Source organism: Synchiropus splendidus, chromosome 17, assembly GCF_027744825.2.
Source record: "Synchiropus splendidus isolate RoL2022-P1 chromosome 17, RoL_Sspl_1.0, whole genome shotgun sequence".
In the NCBI taxonomy this organism is placed as follows: Eukaryota; Metazoa; Chordata; class Actinopteri; order Syngnathiformes; family Callionymidae; genus Synchiropus; species Synchiropus splendidus.
In genome coordinates, this window is record NC_071350.1 from 4151357 (window position 1) to 4173768 (window position 22412).

The following is a 22412-nucleotide window of genomic DNA, read 5'->3' on the forward strand; positions in this document are numbered from 1 at the left end:
TGAAGGGTTTTTTTTTTATTATGCCATAGGACTGAGGATGATGGGATGCTGATTTTACAGTATAAAATAACACAAGCTAATACAAATTGGTTGGTTTAATTTTTTACAGGCATGTTGAAGCACCAGAGAGTCCACATTTCAACTCAAACAGAAAAAGTCAGGTGGTCATGTGTGCTGGAGACATCGTTCCTTCGTTCGCTGCCATGTTTCAGATGAACAGGCTTAAATAAGACATTACACACAGGCCCTTTATAGCCTTTTTTTATTTCAATCTGGTTTTGTCAGTTGGTTTTTAAGCAGATCTACCCCTCGACTATGGAGCACTTTTATCATGATTTTGTTGTTGTTTGAGTTTTTGGCACCTTATGTTCGTATGTCGGAATGTTACATGTGAACTCAAACTCAAACAGAAATGTAAGGCTATAAAAAAGCGACCTGCTTTTCCATTGATTCAGTGTTACCTTCAGTGTCAATGAGACTAAATGTCACCTTACCACTCACTGAACTTTGGAAACAGACTTATAAGAACCAAATAAGAATGAGGACAGACATATGAGCTGACTGCAGAAGACGTCATCTTAACAGCATATCTGTCGCTCAATCGATAAAAAAGTAAAAATACTAGCGTCTCAGGCTGTGTTCTGTCAGTTTTAATTTGAGTTTAAATTGTGTACATGTGAGACGGTGAGTGACAATAGAGAGACTGTGGCATATACGTAGCTTTGTGTCAGCTAACCACAGAGGTGCAGTTGAGTTTGTGTTGATGATCACTTCACAACATCTGATATCTTTCCTTTTTCCTTGAGGGAAATCCTGATGTGTCGAATATTTTCAGTATCGGGGTCCACATACAAGTGTATAAAAGTCATGGGATGCCTTTTGGGTCACAGAACAGTGTTTCGATTGTGGCCACCCATGGTCACACAGATATCAAGGGCAATCCACTCAACACAATGCGTTTGTCAACACCTCCCAAGTACTATCACTGGTTATTTGGTTGATGCTAATTCAATGTTAATAGGAGAGCTTAACTTTGACTTGTTGTCCCCTCGTTCCCCGGGCACTCATCTTATCTCTTTGCACTGATTGATATTGAAGAAAGACAAGGACAAAATAAATGCTCCCCCCCTCCATCCCTCTCTTCACATATTCCTCATCACCATCATCATTTTCATCATTACTTGGAATATGACCGAGAGCAGACTCCCACAATGCTGTGCAAATGTCGGCAGGCGTTAGCATCAAGGAGACACAAGAGATATGTATGCATCATCTGGCCAGGAGAACATCACTTGTGGGGAGACAGCCAGAGGCCCGGAGGAGGAGACGAGGAACAGTGAGGGAGAGGAGGGAGGAAGTATATAGCAGGGGATGAGGAGAGGGAGAGGGAAGCAGTGAGGGTGCAGAACAGCAGACTACAACTGAGAGAGAAAGCGAATAAGGGATATTAGGAAACAGGACTAAAACTGAGTCGCTTGTGTTCAACATCACACTGGCGGGGAAACTGCTCACTCAGGCAATCAGAGAAAATGGAAGCATAATATTCTGCCACTGCTTAATCCCTGCAGATTTAAGCATAATGCATAATCTCCACAGGTTCAATAATACACCATGTGGCCTAATTCCTGGCCAATTACAAATGTGTGCCCCTTCCTTTGAATGTTACTATGAGTATTGATTTGGCGGAGAGGGGAACATAGATGTGGGAGGGAATGAAAGATTTAGGAGGAGCTCCCAGACAGCTGGGGTCCCCGAGCACGCATGAGCCGTCCTCCCCAATACCTTCTATATACTCCAATGCCCTTCACTGACCAGATTAAGGCCCAAATGACAAGCACACAAAGGCTGGCAACATCTGTTCTGGAACAGGCTGTCCATTCCTCCTCATGCTGAGCTCTGCTGGTCACTCCTCAGTTCCAGTCCCATGCGGTACAACATCTGCAGCACTGGCCTCGTGCACATTAAGCAGTGGACCATGACACTGAAGTGAGTCAAAGACCATGAGCGCACTACCCTTTGCTCAGGAACAGATGCATGGGCCCCAACAATTACAATGCTTGTTCTAAGGTATATATATATATATATATATATATATATATATATATATATGTATATATATATATATATATATATATATATATATATATATATATATATATATATATATATATATATATATATATATAGTGCAGCTGCAATGTCTAGGGTTTCTCCTCCACAGCTCAGGACAAAAGAAAGAAAAACTTGGGGTCTTGTTGCGCTACTTTTGTGTAACGCTTTTTGTGTGGCACATCCACATAGGAATTGTTTTGTCCTCCACATCCTCTTAATGCTACAACAATCAGATGGTGTGTTCTGTAGCTATAAAAACACATGCTGAGAAAGAAAGCTGCTTTCTCGGGAGGCTTTGGCAAAAATTGTAATTTCTGCATCAACTGCTTTTGCACGCCTCGCATTCAATTATTGTGGACGGGTGTAAAGTGGCTTTAAGGCTGATGTTAAGCCAATATAAACCCTGTAGCTCCTGACAAGTGTTTCCTATCACTTGTAATTCAGATAAAGGATTTTTACAGCTGCATTGAAGGGTTTATTTCTCTTTGTAGCAGTTCTGGCTCTAACTATTTTGTGTCTCTCTAAGTTGTGCTACAGACGCCTGCCGAAAAACATGTTAAAGTGAGTGTAGGAAGTGTCACAAAGAAATGTAAACAGTGGCAATGAGAGCTCAAGCCTGCTCCGCTGGTTTGGAATGGAGCTCTTTCAACTCTAGCAAAAAAAAAAAAAAAAAAAAAAAAAAAAAGGTATCTTCTGCACTTTAAGAAAACACAGACACATGTCAAATGAAATAGCTTTTGCTCCCCAGCTGCTGCAACACTCCATTGAACAGCAGCGGAACAAGTTGACACAAAGGAGCAAAGCACTTCGCAAATTCCCAGCTATAAAAGCCACTGACAGGCCGCATCAAGGTGCACACTCTTTTCTTGCGCAAAGTTTTTATTTATTTAATAACCAGAGCCAGGTAAAGAGCAGGGGGAAACAGACTCCTAAGTGTGTGGGACTTCGAGGTTAGATAAAAAGGACGAGACTCAGAGGATTTCATGAATAAATCAAGCATCCGGACATTCCTTCCTTCTTGCGTGTTGGGAGCATCCGATTGGATCTTACTGCCATCTCGCCTTGGCGCACTCGCCACTTCAGGTAGGATCAATGGCTGATGGCAGGTCTGATATTTCCCTAGAATCACAGGCTGGAGAAACAGACAAACATGTCGGGGATGTGACATGCTTCGCACAAGGCTGTGCCCTAGATTGGGTGAGATGTTGAGAAGGCCACATGAATAATAAACTAAATACAACCCCCCTCTGGCTGGCTTGTAATGCTCTTCACTCTAATCAACCCGGCCAGACTGGAGAGGCTGGTTCAGGTTATTTAAATTATCAACATAACTTCATGGAATATTCCATTTTTATGATGTCGCACTGCTTCCAGTCTTGCTTAACATCTTTCAAGAGAATAATGTCTTTGTTTCAGAAATGCCACGGCTACACCTGCAGCCATTGCGTTGTAAGGCTGATGGTGTGTGAGGACAACAGTAGCACCAGGGAACCTTCTGAAGAGGAAGGTTCTGCCAGAACCACTTGGGGCTGATCTTCCAAAGAGACTGGAAATAATCGTAGTCTTCAGCCAGCATTAGTTTCATCATGTGAGTCAGTGCCATAAGTGTTAGAATTCCACTCCAGCTTTTACATCAAATTAACCATTCCCTCCAGCGCAGTACCAGGTCGTACAACCGGATTCCAGCAATGCCCGTTGCTCTGCTGCTTTGTCTAGATTTTTCTCAAACTCGCATCGGATTCTGACTTCTAAAAAGGCCTGCACATTTTATGTTCCACACAAGTGCAGGTCCGTCATGTTTCTTTCAGGATCACAGTTTGTAAATGAGCTATAAGTTAAATTGACCCGATCAGAGACCCCGTCTTTCTGAGGTGACCAACAACATTTTGACTAAAGTTCCTGTGGTTTTGTCACAGAGGCAGGCGTTTGGCCAACATTACAGTGCCCATATATAATGTCGGTTGTGTAGTAGTGGCATTGCTTGAGCATTCAAACAAGTAAGTCTGTTGTAAATTACATATTACAAATATGGAGTGTGAACATTTAACAAATGGATTTCATTCAAGATAAACAACAGATATTTACAAAGCAGTGAGTGTGGTCCATGTAGAGAAAGGTGGATGGTATAGATAACACATTTTTACAGTCACCAGTGGGGATCAAATAGCCATGATTGGTTTAAAAATCAATATCATTCTTCCAAAACCATATTGGACATAGCTTTATTGAAAGTGGAAGAGTGTGAGTTGTGAGTGGCGATAGCGCTAAGTTACTGCTGTGAATGTCTCCTTTCAAGGTCTGCTAATGGAGTAGCCTGAGCCGGAGCCAACTCCTCTAAAATGAGATGTAAAGTTGCTCTCAATTTCAAATGTTGAAGCACATCTGCAATATTTAACTGCCAATAACATTTTATTTATGCCACGGCAATAAACAGCTATGGAAGGTAAGTGATGGATCAGTTCATGATCTGTCATGTCCAAATTAGATTGGATGTAGTTGACCATGCACAAATCTTCTCCACTCATAAAACTGAGGTGAGATGTAAGAGATTTCCACACTTGGACATTGGGCAACAAAAGCAAAGGTGAGTTTCACAAAGTCTATTTTTTTCTTGTCTACAGGGAAAGTCTATACCCCAGGCCACATATATAAGCCCCGCCCATCTCCCCAGCCACACCCACTCTGCTGTGATTGGTCAGGAAGAAACCTTCAGCCCTGCCCTGCTCACAGCTATTGTCAGGAACGTCTCCATTAAAACCCCACGGAACGGCAAAGTGGGAATTTAAATTCATTCACACCAACAGCCGAACATCAGTGAGTCAGGAAAGTTGGATTTGGGGATGACGCAGATTACCATTTAATCATAATAATTTACTTTAATTCGAGAAAAAAGAAAATCTTCAGCAGCATCACCTTCAAGATTTCAGTACACTAGAAGCACAAAATTCCCCTTTTGGCATCACTATCATTGAATAATAAGAGGAGTCACCATCGCTGTCATACACATCTTCACCAACATGACCAGCGTGATTTTTGTCTCCAGGTCAGTGGCCTTAGCCGAGGCTAATGTGGGGACAGAGGAGAGGACAACATTACATGAGAGCCTGGGCATTACCTTCGTAGGAATCGTCCACAGAATACATGTTCATGATGTGTGTGTGTTACTAGACTAACCTGCTTCACATTAGAGGCAAATGCAGACTTTTTCAAATTGTGTTCTTCACTGCTTCATTGAATGTAGTTCATAGTAAAATAAATGATCGCACCCTTGACGGAGGAGAAGAAGAAGCTATTTTGTGATGTGATTGCAATGGGGTGAAAAGCGGTATCCATAATTGAAAACCATTTCAATTGAAAAGATTACTTTTTGATTTGCATAAAGATAGTGGCCCATTTTAATCAGCATCGGCTGATTATAAACCAACACAATACACAAGGGTAAAAAGGCATTAAGGAAATGGCGACTTTGACTGTGTAATAGCAGTGTAAACATAATTCTGTCCTGAAACTTTTCTTTAAAAAAAGTTGTATGACATAATAGTGTTCCAACAGCCACAGAATAATCAAGTTATTATGCCGTTTCCAAGCTAAGCATATGCTTCTTCCATTCAACTGTAAGAAAGTGCACCAGAGCTCTTAAAGGTGTTTGCATGGTCCACTTAACAACAGATGCTAGCCCTTAGCACACTTTGGAAAAACTCCTGTTAGACAGACCTCCAAGGAGTGAGCATGGTCCAGTTAGCACCAGATGCTAGTGCCTCATCTTACTGTCATCAGCCACAAAAAGATGGGCACGCATTAGTTCTTCTTGGCTGATCTGGCCATCAGTACGTTTGCACTGTAAGAAGCCTGGCGGCACAATACAAAACCTTTCAATCATTCAATAGCAAATCTATTGGTATTTTGCCCTTCAAACATGACTAACTCAGGTCAATAACAAGCCTTATTATCGTATAATGGCATTGTATTTTTGTGTGAGTCGCCATTTGGAAGCTAAAACCATGATACCTCTTTCATAGCACTTAAACAACACTTGTTTGAGTTTCTGAAATCAATTCGAATGGATGCCTTTTTCAGTTTCCTTCTTGCATTTGGAGCTGTACATACAGAGAATGTAAGTGGCCCAAGCCGGATTAAGATCAACTCCTTTCCAGAACAGCACTTAAGAGCACTTTCGCCTTACTGCCCAACTCTTATGGGTCAGCCTGCTAAAATGCACAATCCCGTCCAATAAAAAAAAGCTTTTTGCGGAAACTTTCATTGTGAAGGCTGAGGGCCACATAAACTAGAGATACAACATTAACACAGGTTTGCAAAGGTGCAAATTGCATGTTCCAAGTGGCATGTTTGGTGCAATGTGTGCTCGCAATCTCATGTACTATGGCTGCTGCGAGCAATTTTGCACAGCGTGCTCCTATTTTGCCACGTCTCAGATGTAGAGAAATGTCATGTCTCAGATGTAAGAAAGGCTAGGTTTATTAATGTTGCCTTCAAACTGACCGAAACTCAGATTGGACAGGTGTTTCAAAATAAATAAATGTAACCCAAATGTAAACAGCCATGTATGAGTCCATCTCCACTCTTGTCGAGGTCTGCTTGACTACTTCCATTACTGACACAGTTGGCAGCAAAAAAGCTGGATATTTTTTCAGCTCATGATTGCATCAGCAAATAATTTAGAATGTGTTTTTATCGTTTGTTGAACATGCTGGCACACAAGTGATTTGATGGCTTAAAAAAGCATTAAAAAAAGAGGCAACTAATGCAACTGAGAAAGTAATCTGGATGAAGGATATTTATCGGTGTGAGGCAGAGGAGGGTATTTTGCATGCTGTTTCAGCCACTGTGTTTGTAACCAAATGTTCTCTTTCTGTTTACTATTCATCATCAAAATTGCACCCACAACAGAACAAGTTCAAAGGCTCAGTTGGAATTTCTCCTTAGACCGCATCAAAAAAAAAAAAAATATTGGGAGTAAATATCAGTATCACATTTGAATACAAGTGAGCTGTTAATACTCAGGCCATCAGAAACGTTCATCCAGAAAAATGATAGATGTTATTTGGATGTGTGCTTTAAGCTCAGATGAGCTTTAAACGGAGGTGATTGTGATTCAGGTGATTGTCTCTCTCTACGCTGCCTCCCTTCGTATGAGCAAGAATCAAACTATGATCACATGCGATAACATGAAAGGTACGCTAGTGTTTGCTCATCCACCTACCAACACTATTTTTCACCCTTCGGTTAAACACAAGTATGTGACTGATCAGTGAGTGAGCGACTCAAGGATGTTGCGTACATCTTTTCACATCTTTTTTTTTTTTATCAAAGAGAAGCAGGAGGAATGACAAATTATGATCCGGATGAAGTCAATACCAAGCTAAACACCACAACACATTTAATAGAGTGACGTCAATACTGAAAAACTGGGTATTTTTGAGGAGTAACCATCACAGAGTACACTTCAGAATGCACTTCAGATTGATGAGGGATTTGTAGGAACACTACACCTGAAAGTCTTCAAATTATCTCATTCACAATTTAGTTTCCAACTAGTAGTTTTTACAGTTATTCATCACCTTTCTAATCTGACCTGGTGCGATGCAGTCTAATCTAATCTAAAATATAATTCTGCTTCTCTTCAGTTGCAACTAACATGAGATTGAAAGCTCATTTATAGCTGTTTACACCAAAAGGTCGTTCTGCAGACACATTTTGGGACAGACAGGTTAAACCAGGCAGCATATACAATCAAAAACATGTTGAATTGAACGACTGAATGTCCATTTCAAAGAAACACACACAAAATGCGCCATCTACTGAGCTCTAAAAATAACAAGACTGTTTCATGAAGCTTCATCAGCCCATCACTACAGATAGCTACACAGGAGAAAATCAAAGTACAATTCCAGATTGAGGTATGTTACTTTGATTTCCTCCTCCTTTATCAAAGTGTTTCAATCTCAAACCAGCTATTACATCAATTATACAGCTTACAGAGATCCACTCAGCTGACACTGTTGATCTGTCAGTGGAAATGTGTCTCAACCGTTCCATGCTTTAAATCTATTACACATGATAGAGTCACATGTGTACCAGCCAAAATAGACTATGAAGCTCATATGTATGGGCATGACTCCATGTGTAGATGCTGCACTGTGAAATGGAACAAAATGAACCACATAGGCAGAAGAAAGTGTACTGACCTCACTGTCAATTGGTGGGACGCATTTGTTCACTGTACGTGCCACATAAGTTTGAGCTCATGAAGAGCAATGAGTCATTTATGGCAGATATTCTTTGTAAAATGGACACAGCAGAATTTCCTACACATACAGAGATCTCCCCAGCACTTCAGCAGCGGAGGGAGTTTGACCCTCCAGGCTGAGATTTTCTCAGCGTAGGGGGAGTTTTCCATTGTATTTGTAAACATGAGCTTGACAAACTCAGACATTGTAACTCTGTCTGGGTATCATACTAAACATGATTCTGAACTGAATATTAGTCTATTTTAATGTTTTTATTAATTTATTTGTTTTTTTAAATTGCATCAGGTGACCTTGCTATTTCATTCAATTTCCAGCATAGATTCCCACTTTGCTGCTTACTGTGTCCTTTGAAGTTTAATGATATGGGTTTGACCATGCTTTGGAAAATTCTCCCTCCAACTTTTATATTTTTTTATAGACAGTAGCAGACAAACATTCCAGCTTTATTCCATGAGAAACTGAAAAAAGCCTTTGCAATTTGTAATGAAGGTGATTTTTTTGTGTAATTATAATGAATTAATTCAGGTTATCTTGGACATGTGCTTTGAAAAAAATAGATGAAAGAGAAAGAAAGATGAGATATCTGAAAAGCACATTGACTTTGATCTTTTGAAAAATGCTGCCACCAACAATCCTAAACGGTTCGGCAGTGTGCAACAAATAGAATGTCAAATCGAATAAATTATTAATTTGCAGTTTATCCTTCTGAGATAATCACAAACAATATACGGCTAAGACAAACAAAGCAGAGATGGATGAAAGTAGAAAATGCTGGGCTCACAGACTAGAAAAAGGGCAAACATGAAAGCTGTGAGACCGGCAACAGATGGCGCAATGTGGCCAATCTACCCGCACACAGCAAACATTGACAGTCTGCCTTGGAACGCTCACGACTGGCAGCTTCCAAACGTTGGGTAATACGAGTGGCTAATACTAAAAATTCATGATCATGGCTAGTTCAATACTCGGTAATGATCCCCAATAGACCCTCAAGTGGTCCATTCCACAAAAAAAACAGAGTTGATGACGACGACGTACGAGCAGCCAATTTCCAACAACAGAAAATCAACAGCTAAAATCCTGCCCTGGATCTATTCGAAGCAAACACTTTCTAATCCACCTCCCACATGTCGCCTGCCAGTTGCAAACACAGAGGCGGGCATGGATGATTCCACCCATGAGAGGCATTTTTGCGAGAGAACGCTATTTCATGCCTGGAGAAAGCCTCAAATTATGCCAATTAGTCTAATGCTGTTCACTGCGAAGTCTACAGCTTGGGACTGCTCGGAGAAATGCCCAAAGTTGAAGAGAACACTGTGACAGTCAAGTGAAGGGGTGCAAGAAAAGCCTCACCATGAAGAAGGCAACGGCTCGAAGATATATATAAACATTTACAGAATCTCAACTCCGTCTTTGGGCTCAGCTACGAGCCCATCCTTTTGTGTCTGTGCTTTGTTTACGGTTTCCATTGTGGCACAAAGAGTCGGAATATGCGGAGCCCTGGAAGTGACATGCGTGTGTTTAATTTTTTGGGTGTGACATACATGACTTTATTTTTTATATTTATACAAATTATCTCGAGATAATTTTTATCTCGAGATAATCGATAATAATAAAATGGCTTTGTAACTGTTTGTCAACGTTGTCATTCGCTGTCTGCAAGTCAGAATATTGCCGACGACAAAGTCTGTGCGCTTTTAACAGTAGAAGTGGCTTCTACTCAAAATAACACCACATGTGGCATGTATGACATAATTTTTTTTTTCTCCCGAGATAACAGTGATCTCGAGATAATTTGTGTCTCGAAATAATTTTTATCTCGGGATAAAAAAAATAAAGTCATCCATGTCTTTTCCAGGTACGCGTAATACCTATAGCGTAGCCACAAATGGTATTATTTTGAGTAGAAGGCACTTGATCAGAGTGTTAAAAGCGCACTGACTTGCAGACAGTGACTGACAATGTTGACGAACAGTTACGAAGCCATGGGAGACATAGTGGTTCCAGGAGGACGTGTACAAAATGCTTTTCCAGAGAGGCAGTTGCGCATGCGCTGACATTTACCATTGTATCTTTGTATAAAATTATGTTGAAATAACTGTTATCTCGAGATATGCATTATCTCGAGATAACTGTTATCTTAGGCAAAAAAATCAAGTCATGCATGTCACATGCAAAAAAAATAAACACATGCATGTCACTTCCAGGGCTCCGTAGGAATAGGATGCTTCTTTAGTAAAAAAAAAACTCTCAATGACTCATGTGTTTTTGTTTGTTTGGGTCTTGAGTGATTGATACCTTACATATGTGACCTCGCCAGCGTTAATTCAGGTCATTATATTAATATTTTAAACGTTTTCATCAAATCTAATCCCTCATTAACATCATTTCCACAGTGCCACGACTCGCACTACAGTTTATCCAACGCCGTGCGTGCTTACTTTTTCGTTTCCTGCTTTTAACAAGAGGCTATAATTGATGATTGTGTGGCTGAGTGACTTTACTTCTAATTCACTTAGCCGAGTCCAACAGAGGCGCGCAGATTGGTTTCCAGTCTTTCTCTAATGAACACCCTCCGCCCACGCACACCCATCAGCACGTCACTGTAAATGTCTCTGTGTCCTTTAGTCGTTTGAGGGACCTGTTCTAATTCCATCAACAGCCACTCATGATGAAGATTATTGCCAGTCGACGGGTGGCCCTGGAGGTCAATCAGAAGTTTGTTGCTAGGAGGGAGGCTCAGCTGTGGCTTCGGACTGAGCCCACTGACGGAGTGACATTCTGGATCAGAGTGGCGGCTGATAATATTGCTTATTACGTATCACATGCTTGTAGTAAATAACAAAAAAATAAAAAAAAACACACACCGTGCAGCAGTCAATATCCAGGCGTCAGGTTCACGGTTATCAAAGGTGGAATACAAAAGCTGTTTATAAGAAAACAGGCTCACACTCTGGTATATTCAAATAACGGCGGAGTCTTTTGTGTCAAAATTGCCGCCAGGATATAAAATAGCCAGAAGAGGACATGAGCGACTTCAAAAGTCGCTTTGATTCGTAATGTGAAGAGTGAGAAATAAACCAAACAGAAGACGTGTTAGACAGTATTTTTCACAATGAGACAGTGAGAGCAATAATGGATGCAGACAAAAGAAGTAAGCTTAACACTAGTTAAACCACGTAAACCAGAAACTATTGTTACTGTATCAAGAAAATAGATTTAAAAGTATATTAAAAAAGACAAACGTTCACATACTGCATATATAACTTGATCAGCTAATTGTGTTGTCTATTTTCCAGATGGAAATGCGTCCAACAACATGTCATCCTCCGTTTCATATTTCAGGCGTAGCTATGGTATTAAAAAGCTCAAGTGTTTTGCCTCCCATGGAATAAATAGCGTCCTTTCATATTTCCGCTCGACACAAGCTCATAAAATGCATGAGGAAACACCAAAATTGAGCTTGTACAGCACAAATGTACCCAAGGGAGCTGCAACCCCCTCCTCTCTAGTTAGTTGCATTTTCTGAGCCAGCGGTCGAGGTACAATGCAAGAGCCCATTATAAAATTTGAGATATGTGCTGAATGTAGGATTTCGAGCTGGTCTCAGCATTGTGAGCGTAAGCTTTCTCTGGAGAAGATGCTCCGTTATAAAGACCCTCAGGAACACTGAAAAAAAAATAGGATGCCGGAAGGTTTATGCATTTATTTTTGCTTGTTAAAATACAGATTAACCCACAATTTTAAGAGACCAAAGTGACTAAAGAGGAGATCAAGGAATGGAGCCAGTGTGGATGCAGAAACAATAGTAGCAGATGTAAGCACATGGGAGTGGTTTAATAGCAACTAAACTGTCAAGCGCACACCCTCATTATATTGCCATCCGAAGGAATTGCACGTATGAGGCAATTAAAAAAATCCACAGTGGCCACTTGAAGTTTAATATACACTGGGAGAGGAAGCTCTTCCAGCAGCATTCAGTCTGTGTGGTTTATATAGCGACTGAGGAACTGTGGGATTTTAAGATGTACTCAGTTCTTGTTGGCAAAGCAGTGATAGCAACCTCCCCCATGTGGAAAGAGATAATGTTAGATAGAAGTCATACACAAGCAAATAACGGTGCGTAGCAACATACATGAACAATAATTCTGCTTCATTTTAATAGTGCAACAGAAGTGGCAGGGGGCTATGGGGTTTCACGATTCAGTGTCCTTATTTTCTGTGGCCATTGGACGCCTTTGAGAGGAACCTATGCATCCATCCATCTATATTATTTCAATATCTGTAAAAATCGATAAAATCCATTTTAACAAATGCTGGGTTTGGCATGAGCCTGTGTGAATTTCCGTGTGACGCTGGCTGTATGTACATTTGCGTGTGTTTTCCTCCAGGCTATCTGACTTCCTTCACAAGTTACAGTTATTCTCAGTCGCTTTGGTACATATATCAGATCGGAATTGTAATGATCAAAGTTCAGTCTACACATGTGCCACTTGTGCACATCAGAAAAGCAGTTTCTCATGTCTTTGGTCAAGTCGCAAATGCTTAAGAGCATCCATGCAAATGACTGTACAATTCACTGCTATTTTCTACATTATGAGTTGCTTATGTCCTGTTGATCAAAATGCATTGTCATGGCTCTCTGTTGGATAGTTTCACCTGTCACAGCATTTCGACATTAGTTCATCCCATAAGTCCTTCGATGCAAAATGGTTGACTTTTTCCTTAAATTTGGCCACAATTTGATCCTTGCCCCTAAGCAGTGGCGAGCCGTGCATTTTACACCAATGACTTCAGTCAAGTCCTCGGTTTTGTATCAGAAAGACTCCAACCAGACGGCCACAGTTTGCCAACAGCGGCACAAGAAACATGTCAGAGTAGAATCACACTGCTGCACCAGTGCGGCCCGTCATTAACATGTTAAACGTGAACAAAATAAATATCTCAAAGGCGAACTTTTTGGTTATCTCGCCGATGAGTGTGTGGCTGTGGATGCCGGGGAAATGCAGGGGCGGAGATCAGCGCAGTACATGCCGGAAACATCTGTGGTTTCATTGCTCTGAAGCTTGTTTGCCCATAAATATCCTCATATGTTTAAGCCACAGGCTTCAAAGAGCGATGGATAAAAATTCTAACCTAGAAAAACAGCACTGGAATATACTACGACATGAGTATGATTATTAGATATACTACACTATACTAGATATACAATGCATTTTGGGAAAATACATTAAAAATGAAATTCACTTTTGTCATAAATGTGCTCATGATTTCTGGTTATGTTAGGCCAGCAGAGAAGGCCTTGCTGGCGGTCCAACACTGGTCCTAAGTGAATCTTGACTTTCTATATTGGAAGGGAATGCATGAAGCATTTGATAAAATAATTTCAGTGGGCAAAATTTGATTATTGAGGAACCTTCTCAGCATGGAGAAGGACAGCACATGATCCTGAGCCACACACACAGATGACCTTCTGGCTAACATGGATGCTGCATGTGATGACAACAAAGCAGACGCCTGCAGAGGCTGGATGAGACAGTCTAAAAGATACTTCCCATGCTGCAACACAGGAGAAGATTATCGTGATGGGGATGAGAATTTGTGGCCCAATCTACAGGAACAGGAATAAAAAGACAGTTTTTCTCTCTCAATGGTGTGGTCTGTCAACAAATTACAGAAGAGTAAAAGGATAAATGTGAATCCATCTCCCACATAGATGAAGGTGTAACATACAAACATACAAATCGTCCACTAAACTATATCCATCATTCACAACAAAACCCCTCCAGAGTCACTTAGGCTGACAACACGACTCACCAATTTGACTGCTTTGTCGGTACACAATGGCACAGACTTGACATTCGGATGGCACATGTTTATTGAGTCAGAGATTTACTTTTGAGAGATGGGGTTTGAGCAGGAAATCCATGGAGTTTTGCAATTTGCACGAAAGGTTTTGAGAAATACGCAAACTGTACCAAATGTACCAAAGCGACTGAGAAAAACTGTAGTGGGTGACAGAGAAGTGCAGTTTCACCTAACTCTGTTTCTTCTGCCGGGATAAAAAGGATAATTTAGTTTGTTCAAGTTCCATTTAAAAGTGATCAAATGGAACTTTTCAAATACTCACTGTAAGATGGTGTAAAGGAACCAGATTTATACAGTTCATGTAGTTTTGGACTTCTGTTGGGAGTAGTAATATAAAATAAGATCCTATATTGGCTTCACACAACTCACTCTTAGAACACAGATAACTGAGAGACAGTGTAGAGATATACTTCGCCGCTTCCTTGCCTGTGTATCAGTGAAGAGAGACCAAGAGCACCGTGATGGAGTGGGAGTTTGGGTGTGTGCACATCTATATGAATGTGTGTGCGTCTTGTTCATGGTAAGAAATCAGCTCCGTTTAGCACATAATGGAAATGTGAATAGCCCTGAGCAACTCTCCCACACAGGCGGAGAGAGCAGTGCCTGGGAGCAGGCTGCAGCTTTCCAAAACCCAAGACTGGAAGGGAGTGAGCTGGGTTAAAATGCTGCTTCCTTGCTCTCTCCTCCCCAGAGCCATTCTCAGCTTGGCCCCATACATTACTCAAACGGGTCATCCAAACAGGTCTCACTTGCAGTCACACTCACACACACTTAGACTCACACACTCCCACACACAGTTGCGTGTTCAGTGACTAGGTGACAGTGCACATATTATGACAGATGATGTCTGCTACGTGGCGCCATCGACAGTACAACTGAGAGATGTTCTGCTTAATGTAACATACACTATCCTTTCAAACTTTAATACAACCGCATTACGTTTCCCATCACATGACTCATCTCACCCAGTGTCACGCAAACCCTCATGAAACCTGGACTTACATGCGACTTCGAGCGACGCGTTCCGGCTCCTTGCTTCTCCCAGATAGTTGCGAGCTACACACACGTAGCTGCCGTCGTCAGGCTTGCTTCGGCGCCCGTGGACAATGCGTAGGAAGAAGAGGGAGCCGCTGGGCAGGAGCATGCGATGAGAGCGGGGGTTATCGCGGTCTGTCTCCACGCGCTCCCCATCTTTGTACCATTCCACCGTTGGGGTGGGCCGGCCTTCTGCCTTACAGTTAAGAGTGGCTGGTTCCCCTTTGGACACGATGAGGTCAGAAGGGTGCTCGACAATACGAGGAGGTGAGTCCTCCTGGCGGATTCGAGACCCTAGAGTGGAAGGAAGATATCGATGAGCTATAATTCAAATCTCAACACAGGCACCAGCAGTGATCACTGCAATTAAAATATATGTATTTCAATAGAGAATGCTTGAATATATTTTCCCATATGTTGAGCAAAAATAAATGGCTTTGATCTTCTCTTGTCAACGGCTGCTGATATGGATGCTCTTGACATTTCTGTTTGAAACGACGCACTTGCCTGCATTGACTATTTCACCAAAACTACAAGGAAATGTAGTCAGAAATGCGGGCAGATACGGGGAGAACACAGACCCACCTTGCCGATGAAAGAACTGGGAGACATGTCTGAGCTTATTTTGATACCCTGACTTTTCAGGATTCCCCTCTACACTCACAGCTGTCAAGACATACTTGAACCGGAACTGAATTATTTTAATTTAATGGACCATGGGAGTAGTGATTGAGAAAATTTTCCAACACAAACAAACTCAGTGATATAATCATATAAACATGATACGATGTCATGTTTATCTCTGACTATCCAGTTTTGTGGCCTCTCTGGGGCCCAGTCAATGACGGGCCCCTCGGACCTGTCTCTTGACTCGACCCAGTCAGAGTCAGTAACTGAGACTCTGATTCAGAATCAGAATCAGAATCCCAAGGGAAATTATGTCCGTAACATGCTCTGTACCCAACATATCACAATAAAATACAAATAATATGCAAAAAGCAGTATGAAAGAGCTAATAACAATGTGCAAGAAAAAGCATATTCAAGGACAGAGTGAACAGAAAAGAAGTGCCAAAGGAACCGATTGAAAGATTCGAAGACTCAGGCTTTTCATTACATTGATGTTTCATTACATCAAGCTTCATTCTGAAGCTTCGCCAAAGTTGGTATCATATTGACAGTTCTGAACTTCAGCAGCAGCTTAAAGTGAATGACTTATGGGAAAAAAAGATGATATGGTGAGATGGTGTATGAGTTCAGTATACAACAGAAAAAAATGAGATGGCAAAAACCATATAAACAGTACATACAATGTCAAATATGAGTTAATATTTTATCTGCAATTTCAACCCACTGGCCCAACCAAATAAATAAAATAAAATAAAAAAAGATTTAAAGGCAACAAATTCAATACTATCCACTTTAGTCACCATGCCAAAATTGGCTGACTGGTATCTTTTTTTTCCATTGAAATCTTCGTAATTCATCCAGCTATGACGAAATTTGTCTGGTCAAAATGTATGTGCAGTTGACTATACGGCAGTGAGGTTTGTGTTCCAATATCCCGTTGTATTACATCAATAAGTGGCACAGAAAAGCCATTCTCAGACTTGTGCAAAAATTATAGTGATGAAACATATTTAGATTTGCCCTGTCCTTATTTCATTTTACTTTCTTTCTCTCATTCATTCTTTCTTTCTTTCTTCCCATCGACACTGCAATTCTGCAGCTTCAATCTGGTCACATTAAACTGAGACTTGAGCTCTCAGGATTTTAACTGGGAACATTGTGCTTCATGCTCATGAACTGCAGCCCTAGTATTCACTGCATCCTGCATTACACAAACGCATCACTGTACAGTTCTTACTGAGTATTCCCAGTCATCAAATAAGAAGAAAAACAAAACAGCACTGCAGCGTGTAATTTAGTTTCTGTTTCCCGATTGGAAAGTTAATCAGTGTCAGCGTCTTATTGGCTCCTCTGCACTCCGTCTGGAATATTTATTCTCATATGCAGTCATTACATCTCATTAGCTGTTTCAATAACCGGCCCCATCAAACACTGACATCTTCAGACATGTGTTAGAAAGTGTAGAACAGGATCAAGTCCCTGTCAGAGAGCGGCATGGCTGCACATAATCGGAGGAACGCAGTCATAGTTCCAGATCAGTTGGCAATGCTCAAGAACTATGAACTAATATATGTATTATTATTATTATTAGACAATAATATAATATAATATAATATAATATAATATAATATAATATAATATAATATAATATAATATAATATAATATAATATAATATAATATAATATAATATAATATAATATAATATAATATAATATAATATAATATAATATAATATAATGTATGAATGATCATAAATTAATCATAAATAATAATCATAAAACGTTAAAGGTGTAATATGTCACCTTAAAAACCTTCAGTTGGTATATTTGAATACAGTACATCTTCATATGTGAGTGAAATGAAAGTGTGATTACACTTTCCCCACCTAACAACGCTGTGTAATTCCCTTAAATAAGGACAATCTTCATCAAATTCTCACACTTGTTTTCCACATTTCAAGCAGAAACCAGTGGGGGTGACAGTGGTGTTTGCTGGTATCAGAAAGCAGAATTTCAATTATGCTCGTCGTGGGTGGAACAGTGGGCTCAGTAGTTGGTGCTGTCAGAAAAGATCAACGCGGAGCAGCAGGATTTTGTCAGTCTGCTGCAGCATGACTGACAGGCCTCCCATCCAGGGGCTTTTGCCTGCTCTGAGTCTTCTCCACTAACCCATGACCCCATTTTGAATAAGTCAAACTTGAGCGAGAAGCTTCTGTTCTGTCAGCATTAAAATAAACTAAGGAAACCAGCGCAGAAGTTCAGCTGAATCAGCATCTGAAGCATGTCTGGTGACGGATTTTACATTTGAACATCTTTTAGGAATTTAATTAAAGAAATCAGACAGCAGGGGAATGCAAGGCAGCATAACGGACTTATCTCTATATCTGAGAGTATGATAATTCTAGCTGTTAAGGAAAGAAAATTAAACATTGGTTTGCAGCTCCATTGTTCCCAGATTACAGTCTGAGAATAAAACCTATTCTTTGTGTTGCAGAAGGAGAACACAATTCTAAAATTGAAAAGATGAATTGCAAAACATCAATATTTTCTACACTTTATAATAATAATAATAATAATAATAATAATAATAATAATAATAATAATAATAATAATAATAATAATAATAACAATAATAATAATAATTATAATTATTATTATTATTATTATTTACCAAAAATAATTCTTCTACATGTGTTGAGATGAACGTTTCAGTTATTTATTTCGGTAATTCACTTGTATTTAACTGTTATGGAGTCAAGGAGTTTCAGCCTGTTTTAAACAGAGCTAGTCACATGATTCTGCTTCCAAATTTTACAAACCAATACATGAAAACTTCTGAGGTAAATAAAGTTATTATAAAAAAAAACATAAAAAAATGAATATTTCAATTACAAGTATTTAAGTAGGACATATATTCTAATACAGAATGTGAACACTGAAGTAAAGTAGTTTTCGAAGAAATAAAAACATGAATCTGTAAACAACAATTTCTATTTTGTGAAATGAGCAGTTATTAATATTCTATCTGTAGACTTAAAAATGTCAGCAACTTCAGTGACAGTCATTCAACCACCATGTGAATAGACAGAGCAGGCTTTTTCTTTCTGTGGTTGTTCTTTTTCAAATTTGCTTTGCTACTTCACAGAGTAATTACACTTATTCAATGACTGTGGTTGGTGGTTATGCAAAATTAATTTGTTCAATATTGGCAGACGCAGTCCTATCAACAGCGAATGATTTGTTCATCATGTTTACCTGTGAAGTGTAGGTAGAAGAATTAACATTCATACTTTCAATAACACCATCAAAATCAAACATGGCAGTAGCTGTGGACAGTAATGTTAGTCAGTTGTTTTTGTAATAGCTTACTGCTTCCACAAAATAATGTGTGAATGAAAATAGTTTGGATTTGTGGGTCGAAAGGTTCAACAGATTCTCCAAACCAGACACTTTGGGTCGACCAGTCTGTAAGTCAATGAGCAACTCAGTGATGTGAAGTCTCATTACGACCTCCAACAACCCTCAACACTGATAGGCAGTGCTCCAAGAATCGCTGGCTGGCCAGCTGGCAGGAGAATGAAATGTTGGTGTGGTTTTGGGTGGATGAGGAAGTGGATTAGCTCCTTTAGTGAGACTGGAGGTATGAGACCCGACCGACGATCTGACTCAGTGATCATCCACACCGTGTTTGTCATTTTAAAGCCCACTTTGTGAGGAGGTGGACTTCCCTTTTTTCTCATGTTAATGTGGATCTATCCATGGTGCTGAATCAAAAAAACGCAGTTCAGTTCACATAGCATATTCTTTCTTCCTTTTTTAATGAATAACTCATCTTTAATAATCTTTAATGACTCGAAATATATATATAGATTTAAATTCACATCAAATCAGCAAACAATGGTTGAAGGATTATTGCATTCAGCAGAGAGCAGCACAGAAAAAATGAGCAGCTCCTATATAAAGCAGCAGCGAAGCCAGGATATATATAGATATATAGATATAGGTAATGCATGCAATACATGTATAATTATGATATTATGACATATATTGTTAACAGCAACATATTTGCACATCCCAGTAGGTCTGCTTTGTCTGTGTGTATTTCTCTGAACACACAGGCTCGCTATCATGTTCTATATGAGTTGCCTGCGGACGAACTCACTCCGGGGAAGCTAAGCCTATATGAGTAAGCATCGTTTCCACAACACATTAGGCATTTCCACTCGGACATGAGGCTCCATCATCTGCTTGAGCAACCTGAGCATTAGGTCGCACTGACTCTGATCCCCAGAGTAAACAGCAGCGGCGAGAGTTGAAGTTCATTTGTCACAAATATTCCTCTTGGTTCTTGCCCTGCAATCTTACGAGATAAGTGCGACCAAGTTGAGAGAGAAAACAAATGTTCTTATTGAACATATATGGAGTAGTGTGTTCCTTGACTATATTGCTTTGATGCTCCAATAGCGCTGAGCATGAATGAAATGTTGAAGCATGAACAAGAGGCAAGTGAGAGGACAGAAATGCACTAACACCAAACCACAAGAAAGACACGCTTCAGGTGACAATGTGCACTTCTAAAGCATCATCATACTCGTGGCTTTCAGCAAATATCACTGAAGCACTTACCATGGGTTTTGGTATAGAGAAGTCCACAGAGGAATAAATATTGTAGAGGACCCATTCTGGCATATTGGCCCCCTCAGCTATCGACGCATGAATTCCTCCTCCAGTGTCAAAAACACGATCAATGAATCAAACAATCCCGCCTGCGCGACTTTATAGTTCAAACATGCAGCTAGAAAGCAAAAGGAGACAGTTGGTTTGGCGAGCGAGCGTGGTCCATTCTTCCTCTCCAAGCGCGCACCAGTGGTCTGCACACCCGCCGACACGTTGCTAGATTTCTGCAGTCACCACTCGCAAAAATCACCGACGCCCAGGCTGCTCCGGCGACTGACGGCTTTCTGGTCCGGCCGCATTTTCCATCCACTTCCGAGCCCGGTGCAACCGCAGGAAAGCGTGTCCATTCCAGCGCGGGACAAGTGGAGGGGCAGCGGGGTGATGGAGCGGAGATCCAGCCAGAGGTGAGGAGCCGCACGGTGCGCTTCACAGCCCCGCCTCTACGGCAGGAACACACGCACGCGGACACACACGCACAGCGTGGTTTTATAGTGTAGCATCGACGTCTAATATACACTAAAACTTCATGTAAATTTCACACACTGGTGTGGTTTTTAAAAAAACGATCTTAACTGGGATTTCGCTAAACATGTTCATTGATACAAAACGCGTCTGTCTTCGGGTGAAATAAATCGTTTTTTTTTGTTTTTTTTTAGATAATTTTCTCCTTTCCTCTTTTGTTTAAGCAAACAGATCTGAAGTTGTCAACGTAAGATAGTACCCAATACAATAATTTTGAAATTACCTGCACTTAAACTGTGACCCAGTCCCACATTACCTATGGAAACGCTGCCTGGCATTTCCAAATATTTTGATTCATAAGTGCCATCCAATTATTGAAGGAATGAAACGCACAATGTGCAGCCTAATGGAAAAAAAAATGTTCACATGTGTGCTATTTTGCCAACAAGTTAAGACCTGTCAAGTCACCAAGCGAGGTGTTAGGAGACGTCGCTGATCCCTGAACAGCCACTTTCCCCTTGTCAGCAGTCTGCCTTCTCACCATAGACTGACCAAGAAAAGAAAACAAAGGCATAGAAATTCTCACTCCTAGTGATGTGTGATGTTAGTGCCATTTCCCTAGACCAATAAATCACATCCTCTAATCTAGTTGTTAGACCCAAAACTGGGTCTGAGAGAAGGCAACAAATCTGCAAATCGGTGTATTCAGGTTCGAGTGTTCAACACGGAAAAGATCAGCCTATAGATACTGAGTCTTCTCTATTATTGATTGTATAATGCCATTAGATCATCTTCACTTGTTCAGTTCACTTGTTTACATCCATCGAAGCTCACCCGTTCCGATCACTCATTCTGACAAAGCGTACTTTGAATTTCTCTCCCATGGTCAGGCGAAACTCTTTGCATGCATTTTACAAGTCCAGCTGAAGACAGACTACGGCAAAATGTGGTTTTCTTGGCCGTCATGTACCATGAAAATTGGAATCTTGTGTATGATACTCTCTTTAATGTAAAATAATGGTCTTGTTCAAAGACTTTTGGCCAGATAAAGCAGTAAGTGCAGCTGTTTGAATTTAATGTCGAGGAACTCTTGAATAAGGGTGTACAGGTGTAAAGAAATGGTGCTTCAGCCTGTCTGATACAGAGCTTATTCTGCCCCTAGTCAATACTGATCAATATTGTCGGTGGTGTTATGAATGCAGTCTCGGCAGGCGAGAATGAGATGGTGTGTATCGGCCGCTATTGATCCACTGGCTGAAATTAAACCATTTTGGCACAGTGCTCGCAGCGGCAGATCGAATAATAATAGAGGATGATGGCTAAATTGAGTCCGCAGGAAAACGGCTGTAAAGTGAACACC

General features: G+C 40.5%; 1 protein-coding gene across 2 annotated transcripts in view; it reads right to left on the bottom strand.

The window, feature by feature from the left end:
* Positions 1 to 20986, bottom strand: part of LOC128748387 (roundabout homolog 2-like) — a 93602-nt gene extending 72616 nt beyond the window's left edge. Inside the window, exons 1-2 of one of the 2 annotated variants that reach the window (XM_053847096.1) lie at positions 20540 to 20986; positions 15252 to 15578 (exon numbers count right to left, since the gene is read on the bottom strand). In XM_053847096.1, coding sequence (XP_053703071.1) covers positions 15252 to 15578; positions 20540 to 20594 — 382 coding nt within the window. In that variant the 5' untranslated portion in view covers positions 20595 to 20986. The remainder of the gene's footprint in view (positions 1 to 15251; positions 15579 to 20539) is intronic. The other variant, XM_053847097.1, reaches the window with a different exon arrangement.
* Positions 20987 to 22412: the final 1426 nt, after the last annotated feature.